Genomic DNA, 12,195 nt, shown 5'->3' on the forward strand with positions numbered 1-12,195 from the left:
CCCTGACACATGGCACTTGCAGTTCTTCACAAAGGAGGCTCTGTCCACATCTCTTCTGAAGGGTTTCTCCCTGATGCACTGCTTCTGATGCTGATGAAGGTTTGTGCTTACATACAATTGTTTCCCACATGTCCCACAACTATGTAATTTCTGCTTTGAATGTGTTCCTTGATATTCATCCAAGTACAAAAAGTCTCTCAATATCTGGACACATATTTCACAAGGGTGGGCCTTTTTGAAGGACGGATTTGCCTTGGGACTCCTGATCTGTGACACTCTTTGAACAGAAATACGCTGCTCAAAAGAAGCCTTCTCATTCTCCACTTCATGGCAACAACCTAACAGCAAGAAATGTTGGTGAAGTACATGTTGACTTCAGTGGGAGGGGGGAGCCCACACACCAGTGTGTGTCTGAGAAACTCATGAATGGGTTTGTGTGATTATTTACATGAACACGGAGTTGGGTTCAAGTTGATGACATGGTTGTTAGCAATACTGGGCTATAAAGGCCACAGGATGGGGGAAGACCACATGAGAGAAAAGACACAACCATGTGATGTGTCATAGGGAAGAGAGGCAGGATGAAAAATTAGTTAAAGTCGACTGTTAAAAAATTAGTTACAAAAAACTGTCAGCAGGACCTTGTCTGCTGCTAACACATGACTGCAATGTAGATGGGTATTTCCAGGCCCAAGAAAACAGGACTGCAACAGAACAGCTGTTGGTCAGGAACATTTTAAGAATGGGTACATGTTTGATTATAGAAAATATATGGGCCAACGTTAGAGAATGCACAGATAAAGCAGTGAGAAAAGTGGGTGATACAGGGGATTTAGAGATGTGAGGATTAGCCACAGGCTGGAATAAAAGTGGAAGAATCACAGTGCAGAATTGACAAGTCAGCACTGTTAAGAATGGGGCAGAAAAAGCAAAAATAAGGTGTGGCCACTGGAAGTAGCATCAAAACACTAGTCAAACAGAACAAATTTCTGGTATCACTTGAACACAGGACTATCGTACACTCCCATAGTGCTACTGTACAGCAGCCCTTTGAGCCCATTTGGCTGAGTCTGAATTCATATCCATCCTGTGGACAAACAAGGGCTCTCCACCCCACTTCCAAAATGAACAAGTGTATGGGACCTGGATGATGAAAATACCAGGGGAAAGACACCACCTATGAGCAGCTGACCCATACTCATCACATCATAGACCAGAGAAAAACATCTAAATACTATTAAGAGAACTTTGGAAAGGGGTCCTGCAAGAAGTCCATGGTCTACATCAGAGAATTAATTCCCAGCACAGGCAGTCATGAGGAAATGTCAGTGAAAAGAAGGAAGTAGAATCTGAGGCACAAAGATGACGTGCATCTGGACAACATCACCCAGAAGGAAGAGGACAAGTATGGTGGGATACATTAGGCTGAATGGAAGATTCCTGACCCTGGATCCTTCCAGGGGAGGCCGTAGAGAAGCAGATATGGGGCCTCTTCAGGGAGAACAGATGGCAGTGCAAACACCTCAGCCCAACCAACCACAGCAACAACTTAGGGAACTGGGGGAAAAAAGCAGTGACCATGGTCCTGACATGAAAAGGACAGACTTGTCTCTGGGGAAAAGGAAAGGGCAGAGACTAGTTCAGGGCATGGGGAAAGGTTTGAGGTTCTTACCCAGGGAGGTTATAAGTGCCAAGTTCTCCAGCATCACATCACAGTACAGGTATCTTTGAGCCTCATCAAGGAGACCCCATTCCTCCCAGGAAAAGGTCACAGCTACATCTTCAAAGTTCACACTGACCTGCCATGATGGTGACAGATAAAACCACAAACAGTCCACTTCTGAGAAGTCACAATCTATTTCCCCACACATCTACCCTATGACCATCCATCACCCAAGCTTCCCAACTCAGAGGATCAATCAGGCCCTGACACCATGGTGTGGCTGTCTCCCCACAGGCCCACTGATCACTAGCTACAACCACCAGGAACAAGAGGCAGGTGGATGAACATATATCTCAGCTATAGGCCTGGCATAAAGGGATCCACCCCCTCCTGACAAGCAATTCCCCTGGTGTGGCCATCTTCCTGAAATTATCAATGCAGTGTCCTGGAACCATCAGACATGTTGCCTCTTCAAGCACACATCACTTCTTAAACTGCACATCCCTCAGTCTCAGTATCCCACAGCCACACATGACCATGGCCACCAACACCTCACTCTCCCACACCACAGCCATCTCCCTCCCCTCCCCACATTACTTGTTATTTAAATCAGTTTCTCCTAACCACACCACAGGGCTATGATGGTGGCCTAACACATGACACCTGAGACTGGACCGATGAGACTGACAGCAGTTTCTTAATCACATAAATTCACACCTCTGAGAATAGGACACCACTCACCACAAAGGCGTACATGGGAAAAAACAACACACACAGGGGCTGTGGGATGGAACCTTAGTAGGATGAAGGGGTTGGGATGTTCCAAGGAGGATGTGATTGTCTTATCTGAATAATCTGAGGGCTGGTAGGGAACTGATACCTGCTACAAAAAAGCTCCTGGTTTGCTTTGTAAAAATCGTTGTTAGGCTAGGAGACGTTATCCAAAGGAACACTGTGGGGAGAGGAACTTGCACTCAGGCCATTTGAGGGCACCCAGGTTTCACCAAGCACGAAGGAAGCACATCATATTGGGTTTAGGCCTTACACCACAACTCGGCAGACAGCATCCACAGTACAACTGGTAAAGTCAAACAGGACCCAGTATGACCACAGACCTCCCACAATTCCCAATGGCAGCATCAGAAATCATCTATAAAGGCCTTACTGCATGATTCTGATCCTTGCCTCAAATTTAAGGAATAGAACCACGTGTGGATCGTAGATACCCATAGTCCCATGCTACTTCTGTGCTGCCCTTGTTGTCCCTCGGCAATGACAACCTTTCTCTGCTCCCTTACCTTCATTCAAACTCCAGCCCCATTACTCGCCCTCCCCAAGCCTAGTGATTCTCACAGATGACCTTATTTGCTCATGGCCATATACACCAGGTTGAATGAAACACCCCAGGTCCTACCAAAGTCCTCACAAATCTTGGTGAGCCTATATAGTGGTGAATAAGCACCAGCTCTGGCTTGAGTGTCATATGCATGAATTACCCCTTGCTTCTACATCCATCTCATGTCCACTCTTCTCTTGGAAGCCCTGGCCACCTGCCAGACTATCTTGTCTCATACACCAAACCTTCCTGGCCATTTACCTACATTTATGAAGGCTGACACCATCACCCAGGTACACAAGCAAGAGACCCAATCCTCTGCCCCCATCCTCCACACCTCTCCCCTTAAAAGCTTTGCCACTACAACCCGAAGCTTGCCTCTCCTAAATGTGAGCCACAGGTCATTCACCTTGGTCCACACTCTAGGTACATTTTGGATGTCTCTAACCTGAATCACTCCCAAGAATTCCAAACCTGTATGTTAGATGTTCATTTGATGCCTCTACTCAGTGGTGTCTGAAATATCTCAGACTCTTAACATGGTCAAAAAAAAGCTCCTGCTAAACCCAGTGAATATTACACCTACTACCAACTTGCTCATCTCAACTGTTGCAGCTTCCAACCCTACAGCTGCAAAGCCAGGGGTCATCACTGATCCCTGAGTTTCACTCCCTCACCACCCATGTTAGAAATCTAGCGGTCCCCTTTAAAAACATGCAGCCAGAATACAACCACATTTCCTAAGGCACACCCCTGCTCCATTAACCCTCACCTGGACTATGATAGTAGCCTCCACAATGATGGTCCTTCTTCCTCTCTCAAGCCCACAGTCTGTTTTCCAATCTAAACCCAAATGAAGCCTTTTAAGGCCTTGGTCACATCATCTCCCTACCGTGAGCCAAACCTCTAGAACACACACCTGACATCTCAGGCAGTTGTTCCCCTCCTGACTCCAAACCACCTACTATTTATTCCTACCTGAAAGAGAGGATACCTGTGGTTCCTGAATATTCCTGAGCTCAATTTTACCTCTAGGCATTTGCACATCCTGGTACCATGTCTTGGGTTAACCATACACACCTGTTTACAATGGTTGCCAGAAATGGGAACACCTCCATATAATTCTAGCATGGACTTAGGACACTGGGCTTGGAGTTTTTCTGCATCCCCAGACTCAAGGAGGGGGAAAAATGGCATCAAGCATCTCAGGACACCACAATTCCAGGAAACATAGGGGTGAGAGCAGGGCCGGTGAGGCAATGGGACACTCTCTACTTCCCTGTGCAGGTTCCATAGGCACTTCTCTAACCGTGAGAACCTGAGTGAAGAGGCAGGCCCTAAAGGAATGCGTCCATGGTGGGATTTGAGGGGCTCACTATATGTACTCCTGCCTGGCCTTGGAGCCAGGTGACCTCAGGCTGGCTGACTAACTTCTGGGCCTCAATGCTCAGTGTTTCCTCTTACCAGCTGTGGGACCCTGAACAAAGATTCAACCTCCTAGGACCTCAATGTCCTCATCAACCCTCTCCACCCTGTTCTTCCTTTAAATGGCTCTTGGGAATGCTCTAACCTCTGACGGAGATAATATCTTCCTTTATTCGAAACTCCCCATGGCCTTTAGAATCCTCGCAATAAAGTACAATCCTGAGTCGGTTACATCAGGCCTAATTCCGCTAACACTGTTCCCTATAAGCAAAAGGCTGACCCTAGGTTTCCCGAATCCTCCCGCCTCAGGCCAACTTCCGAGCCTTCGCATCTGCGGGTCCCTCCGCCTGTGACCTCTCCCACGCGCCATCACACTGTCATAAACAGGACCCCACCCACGACCGCTTCACTGTCCTGGGCACCGTGGCCTGGGCTGCGGGCACGTGAGCAGCCGCCCCGCACTCGGGGCTTTAGTGTCTGGTGGAGTGAGGTGGGTGAGGGCCCGGGGAACGAGCGTTTACCTGAGGCGGGTCCCTCAACGCCGCCCCCGCCGCCGCCGCCATCGGACTCTGGGCGGAGCGGGGCCGGGAGCGGCGGGAGAGTCTGGGGGACGCGGGCATGGCGGTCCGTCTCCCGGGCCTGGCGCCGGGCACCCCGGGCGCCGTCACCGAACTTCAGATCCACCTCTGTGCCTCGGGGACAGCGCCTCCTCCGGGACCTCCCGTTCCAGTCACTCCGGTCCTGACACAGCGATCCGGAGCTGAACAGAACCAGAGCAGTTAAAATGGCCCCGTTGGGGAGGAGGCCAGAAGTCCCGTCCCCTACGAGTTGTGCCCAAACGGAAATCCCTTTTTTCTGCGCCTTCATTGGCTCAGCGACGCAGCCTTCAACGCAGGGCACTCTGGATCCTGTAGTTCCCAGTTTCCAGGAAAAAAGGCCAGGGTCCACCTCAAAGGGTATGATTCTCATTTGTAGAACTGTAATTTATTTCTGGATACTAATCTTAAATATGGCAAACTTGAGGAAGTGTCGTAAATATGCCAGATATTCATGACGTTATTTTTTGAAATTCTTCTATGTAGATAATCGTACATTTTGATATAAATTAAAGGTCTGTAAATCGTTTTCCAGTTATTTTAATTCTTTATTGTCTGTGTCATAGCACCAGCTAGAATGTCCAGTATATTTAATATAAGCACTAATAATGAGAGCCTTGTTTGCTTGCTAATTTTAAACCTAAATTTCTGATTTTATTACTAAAATGCTGGTTTATTGTAGTGTTTTCTTCGATACATTTTGACTAATTAATGATATATATATTTTTCTGCATAGTTGTGGTGTTGTTTTCTAATGTGAATGGATCTATTTTTTTCTGCATTTATTAAGATAAACGTTTTATAATTCATTAGTATGTTGAATGCTATTAACGTATTTTCTAATACTAAACCATTCTTGAATTACTGAGATGCTTTTAACTTGTTCTACATTCTGGAAGGGCAGCTTTAATATTAATAAGTTTAATTTAATAAGTTTTATGAGAATGCTATTCTAGTACCATAAAATGAGTTGGGGAATACAAATCTCTGAAAGATTTGGAATAAGTTTGGATTCCTCATTTCAGTGAATAATTCATATAACTCCCTTTCTACAAATCAGGGTTTTCCTACAAATCTATCAGATAATTTAAAAGTAGGAAGTATCAAATAGATTTGATATTTGTTAGTTTGATCAGGAAAGACATGTCTGGGGACTTCCCTGGCAGTCTAGTGGTTAAGACTCCGCACTTCCAATGCAGGGGGTGCAGGTTCAATTCCTGGTCTGGCAACTGAGATCCTCCCACATGCTGCATGGCCAAAAGATTAAAAAGAAAGAAAAGAAAAGACATGTCTGGCGGGTTGACTTATTTATGATTTCATTTTGTTATTTTATTTTTTAATCAGATTTACTGAGTTATAATATAAAACTATAAGATACCAATGTGTACATCGTGCTGATTTGACATATGTATACATTGTGAAACCATTCCCCCCATCTATTTAATTAACACATCATCTCCTCATATATTCATCTTGTGTGTGTGTGAGAGAGAAAACATTTAAGTAATACTCTCTCAGCATATATCAATTATAAAATACAGTGTTATCCACTATACTCATCGTGTTTTACATTACATGCTCAGACGTTATTCATTTTATACCTGAAAGTTTGTTCCCTTTCACCAACCTCTCCCTATTTCTTCCACCGCCCCCCTTAACCCCAGTAATATTTATACTCCCTATTTCTATGAGTTTGACTTTTTAAGGTTCTGCATAAAAGTGATACTATACAGTATTTGTCTTTCTCTGTTTCACTTATTTCATGTAGCACAATGCATTAAAGGTCCATTGATGTTGTCACAAATGGCAAGAGTTCGTCCTTTCTCATGGCTAGGTAGTATTCATATATATGTATGGGCTCCCTATATATATCACATCTTCTTTATCCATTCGTCCACTGATGGACACTTAGGTTGTCTCCATATCTTGGGTATTGTGAAAAATGCTGTAATGAACATGGGAGAGCACATATCATTTCAATATCCTGTTTTCATTTCCTTTAGAATTATACCCATATGTGGAATTGCTGGATAGTAGGGTAGTTCTATTTTTAATTTTTTGAGGAAACTCTCTACTCTTTTCCACAGTAGTTGCACTAATTTACATTCCCAGAATCGGTGGATAAGGGTTCACATTTCTCAGCATCCTAACACTGTTATCCCTTGTTTTTTGATGACTGCCATTCTAACATGCGTGAGGTGATATCTCATTATGGCCTTGCTTTGCATATTTAGTAATTTTGAACACATTTCCATGTACTTGTTGCCCATTTTTATGTATTCTTTGGAAAATATGTCTATACAGTTCCATTGCTCATTTTTTAATTATTTACTTTGCTATTAAGTTGTATGAGTTCTTTATATATTTTAGATATTAACCCCTTATCAGATGTATGATTTGCAAATATTTCCTGCCATTCTGTATATTCCCATTTCATTTTGTTGATGGTTTCCTTTGCTATGCAGAAGCTTTTTCGATTGATGTAATCCCACTTGTTTATTTTTGCTTTTATTATCTTTGCTTTTGGTGTCAAACCCAAAAAAATCAATGCCAAGGCAAATGACAAGGAGCTTTCACCCTATGTTTTCTTCTAGAAGTTTTATAGTTCCAGATGATGTGTTCAAATCTTTCGACCATTTTGAGTTGATTTTTTGTATGATGTAAGATAGGGTTACAGTTTCGTTCTTTTGTGTCTCTCTCTGTTCCCCAACGCCATTTATTGAATAGACAATCCAGTCCTCATTGTGTATTCTTGACACCTTTGGTGTAAGCAAATTCACCATATGTGCACATGTTTATTTCTGGGCTCTATATTCTGTTCCTTTGATCTATAGCTGTGTCTATGCCAATGGTGGGATTTAAAAGCTTAATTCCAATCCCTCATACTATACTGGGAGTATGATTGCATATTTCTAAAATTAAATACACTCTGTAAATATTTATTGCGATTAAGTTCATGCAATAATCTGTAATGAGACTGTGTCCTTCCCATACCTCCATTCACAGAATCTTTACAATAGCGTCAAGGGTATGTTTCAGTAAATGACAGAGACTTGAATGATTTCCAGTTATCTAAGTAGCTCACCAACTAACTTTTGCTCCCAGTAGTCATAAGGTCATTTCTAACCCAGTCATAAATGGATAATTTTATGATGAAACGTTAATATGTCATTATTCTTTTGTCTGATGACAAATAGCTAATGGACACTGTTAAGCAATGAAGCCACAGTAAATAAAGCATTTTATTTACCACGCTGACATGACCCCACCATGTCACACAGTCAGAACCTTCAAAGTGAGCACTCTCTGACTTGGTTCACTAACTTTGACTTTCTCAATTACCTCATTTCTTTGCATTTCTGCCCCCTATTCATTTTCCTTTTTTTTTTTTTTGTTTTTTGGCCATGCCATGGGCTTGCGGATCTTAGTTCCCTGACCAGGAACTGAACCCAGGCCCCCAGCCGTGGAAGTGCAGAGTCCTAACCACTGGACCAGTCCTAACCCTGACCGGGAATTCCCCCTCTATTCATTTTCTATTGCCCCTGCAACAAATTATTACAAAATTAGAAGCTTAAGACAGTTTCTATATATATATATTTTAAACATCTTTATTGAAGTATAATTGCCTTACAATGGTGTTAGCTTCTGCTTTATAACAAAGTGAATCAGTTATACATATACAATATGTTCCCATTTCTCCTCCCTCTTGCATCTCCCTCCCTCCCACCCTCCCCATCCCACCCCTCTAGGTGGTCACAAAGCACCGAGCTGATCTCCCTGTGCTATGCGGCTGCTTCCCACTAGTTATCTGTTTTACATTTGGTAGTGTATATATGTCCATGACACTCTCTTACCCTGTCACATCTCACCCCACCCCCTCCCCATATCCTCAAGTCCATTCTCTAGTAGGTCTGTGTCTTTATTCCCGTCTTGCCACTAGGTTCTTCGTGGCCTTTTTTTTTTTTCCCCTTAGATTCCATATATATGTGTTAGCATACTGTATTTGTTTTTCTCTTTCTGACTTACTTCACTCTGTATGACAGACTCTAACTCCATCCACCTCATTACAAATACCTCCATTTCATTTCTTTTTATGGCTGAGTAATATTCCATTGTATATATGTGCCACATCTTCTTTATCCATTCATCTGTCGATGGACATTTAGGTTGCTGTAGGATCTTGGTTTTCTACCTACTCTGAAAATCTCTTGTAATTGGTCTTTTGCTGTTCAAAGTGATTACTGATAGAGTTGGATTAACATATACCACATCTGTTACTAATTTGTGTTTGTTGCCCTTGCTCTTTGTTTGAATTTTTGTCTCACACTCTTTACCTGCTTTATGTGGTTTTCACTGAGTGTTTTATGATTCTATTTTATCTTGTTAGCATATCAGTTATATTTTTAGCTGTTGCTAGAGTTTGTAGTAAACATCGACAACTAATCCAAGTCCACTTCCAAGTAACGCTTTTGCCACTTCACGTAGTGTACCTCATAATAATAAAATAATCCCAATTCTTCCCTCTAATCCCTTGTATTATTGATGTCATTCATTTCACTTATATAAAAGCATAAGCATACACACAGACACACACAAGACATGCATATAGATAAGCATACATAATAGAATATGTTGTTGGTATTACTACTTCAAACAAGTTGTTATCTGTTAGATCAATTAAGAACAAGAAAAATAATACTTTTTTAATTTTTCCTTCATTTATTCCTTCTTCAATGCTCTTCTTTACGTAGATTGGACTTTTTGACCTATATCATTTTTCTCATCTCTAAAGTTTTTTAAACATTTCTTGCAAGGCAGGTGCTATGGTCTGAATGTTTGTGTTGTCCCTCCAAAATCTGTGTTGAAAGAATAACCCCCAAAGATGCTAGTATTAGGAGGTGGGGACTTTGAGAGATGCTTCAGTCATAAGGTGATAGAGCCCTCATGAGTGGAATTAGTCCCTTTATAAAAGACGCTCCAGAGAGACCCCTAGCTCCTTCTATCACATGAGGACACAGCAAGAAAGCATCTGCTATGAACCAGGAAGAGGGTTCCCACCAGAGAACTCGACCATGCTGGAACCTTGATTTAGTACTGTACTACACAGCCACCAAACCTATGAGAAAAAAATGTTTATTTTTTTATAAACTAACAAGTCTGTGGTTTTTTGTTATAGTATCCCAAATGGACTAAGACAGTAGGTTTACTGGGAACAAATTCCCTCAGTTTTAGTCTTTGAAAGGCTTTGTTTTCCCTGCATTATTGAAGGATAATTTTGATGGTACAGAATTCAAGGTTGACTTATTTTTCATCTCAGCACTTTAAATATTTCACACCTCTCCTTGCTTGCATGGTTTCTGAGGAGATATTGGATATAATTCTTAACTTCATTCCTCAATGAGTATTTTCCCCCTCTGGCTTCTTTCAGGATTTTTAAAATATTTGATTTTCTGTAATTTCAAAGTGATGTCTACATGTAGTTTTTTGACATTTATCCTGCTTAGTACTAAGGTTCCTGGATCTGTGCTTCCTTGTCTGACATTAATTTCTCCCTTAACAAAGTACCTTGGACAACCTAATTGCTACTGAGATTGAGTCTCTACTTTGCTCCAAAGACTTAATCTCTGGGCTTCCCTGGTGGTGCAGTGGTTAAGAACCTGCCTGCCAACGCAGGGGATGGGTTCGAGCCCTTGTCTGGGAAGATCCCACATGCCGTGGAGCAACTAAGCCCCTGCTCCACAACTACTGACCCTGCACTCTAGAGCCCGCGTGTCACAACTACTGAAGCCTGCGCACCTAGAGCCCGTGCTCCACAAGAGAAGCCACCGCAATGAGAAGGCCGTGCACCGCAACCAAGAGTAGCCCCCACTCGCCGCAACTAGAGAAAGCCCGCACGCAGCAACGAAGACCCAATGCAGCCAAAAATAAATTAAGTAAATAAATTTATTTTTTAAAAGAAGACTTAATCTCTGATTCTTGCCTCAGAGGTTGAGCCTTGATTTTTCCACTTCATTGAGGAAATCCCTGGCCTTTACACCAGGCAGGTGGGGCAGAAGGTGGGGAGTTGCCAGCAGGTCAACAAGCCTGCATCCTGCCTGCACTGTCCTGCATTGCTCAGGGACCTCCAATGGCAAAAGAGATCCAGAACTCTGGGCAGGGCATCGTCTTAGGGATGAGCAATGGAAACTTTAGGGTCCTTCCTAAATCTCCCTGCCAGACGCCAACACCTTTAGGTGTCTCCTGGGTCCCCAGGCCACCACTGCCCTCCTGCCACCCCCACTCTGTGCCGTACTTGGCTCACCCCTTCCCCGCTGTCCTGAAATGCCACCTCAGATCAAACATGGCCAGTGGCATGGAGCATGTGGGCCTGAGGAAAAGACCTCACCAGGTTCCCTTGGGAACCTTCCCCCATGGTCACTGGGAGGACCTTCCACCTGGTGTTCCTGGGTACCAGTCCTTCTGAGAAGCCTCACCAGGGATGGAGAGACCCACAGTGACCCCACCAACCAATTGGGATGTCTGGAAAAGCAGCCCCAAGTGATGATGAACTCCATGGAGGGTAAATACCTATTGGAGACCATCAGTCAATAATTACAGAAAGGGAAAGATGAAAAGAACTTTGAAGAGAGTGTTCAGAGAGTGAAAACCCCTTATAATGAACCAGATGCTAAGTTTAGTTTTCCACCAAACACCCAGGGGACCCAAGTAGAATTTTTCAGCTCCTTCTCTGAGCACATCCCACTTTCATAGTGGGAGAATTTATACCTTGGAAATTGGCAAAAGCTACAAAGCAGGGCTAGATTTATTGTTTTACACAATGCCTGGACTTAAGTGATGGAAACGGATAATTCATATAAAAAAATTAGGCAAATGATATGATCAGGAATTGCACAAAAGAAGATATACAGGGACCCTCCTGGTGGCACAGTGGTTAAGAATCTGCCTGCCAATGCAAGGGACACCAGTTCGATCCCTGGTCTGGGAAGATCCCACATGCCATGGAGCAGCTAAGCCCGTGTGCCACAACTACTGAGCCTGTGCTCTAGAGCCTGTGAGCCACAACTACTGAAGCCCGCGTGCCTAGATCCTGAGCTCCGCAACGAGAAGCCACCTCAATGAGAAGCCCATGCACCACAACGAAGAGTAGCCCTTGCTTGCCACAACTAGAGAAAGCC

General features: G+C 43.5%; 1 protein-coding gene across 2 annotated transcripts in view; it reads right to left on the reverse strand.

Moving 5' to 3' along the window:
- Window positions 1–5,127, reverse strand: part of LOC132352997 (zinc finger protein 256-like) — a 35,811-nt gene extending 30,684 nt beyond the window's left edge. Inside the window, exons 1-2 of one of the 2 annotated variants that reach the window (XM_059903831.1) lie at window positions 4,946–5,127; window positions 1,673–1,799 (exon numbers count right to left, since the gene is read on the reverse strand). In XM_059903831.1, coding sequence (XP_059759814.1) covers window positions 1,673–1,799; window positions 4,946–5,044 — 226 coding nt within the window. In that variant the 5' untranslated portion in view covers window positions 5,045–5,127. The remainder of the gene's footprint in view (window positions 1–1,672; window positions 1,800–4,945) is intronic. The other variant, XM_059903830.1, reaches the window with a different exon arrangement.
- Window positions 5,128–12,195: the final 7,068 nt, after the last annotated feature.

This window comes from Balaenoptera ricei, chromosome 19, assembly GCF_028023285.1.
Source record: "Balaenoptera ricei isolate mBalRic1 chromosome 19, mBalRic1.hap2, whole genome shotgun sequence".
In the NCBI taxonomy this organism is placed as follows: domain Eukaryota; kingdom Metazoa; phylum Chordata; class Mammalia; order Artiodactyla; family Balaenopteridae; genus Balaenoptera; species Balaenoptera ricei.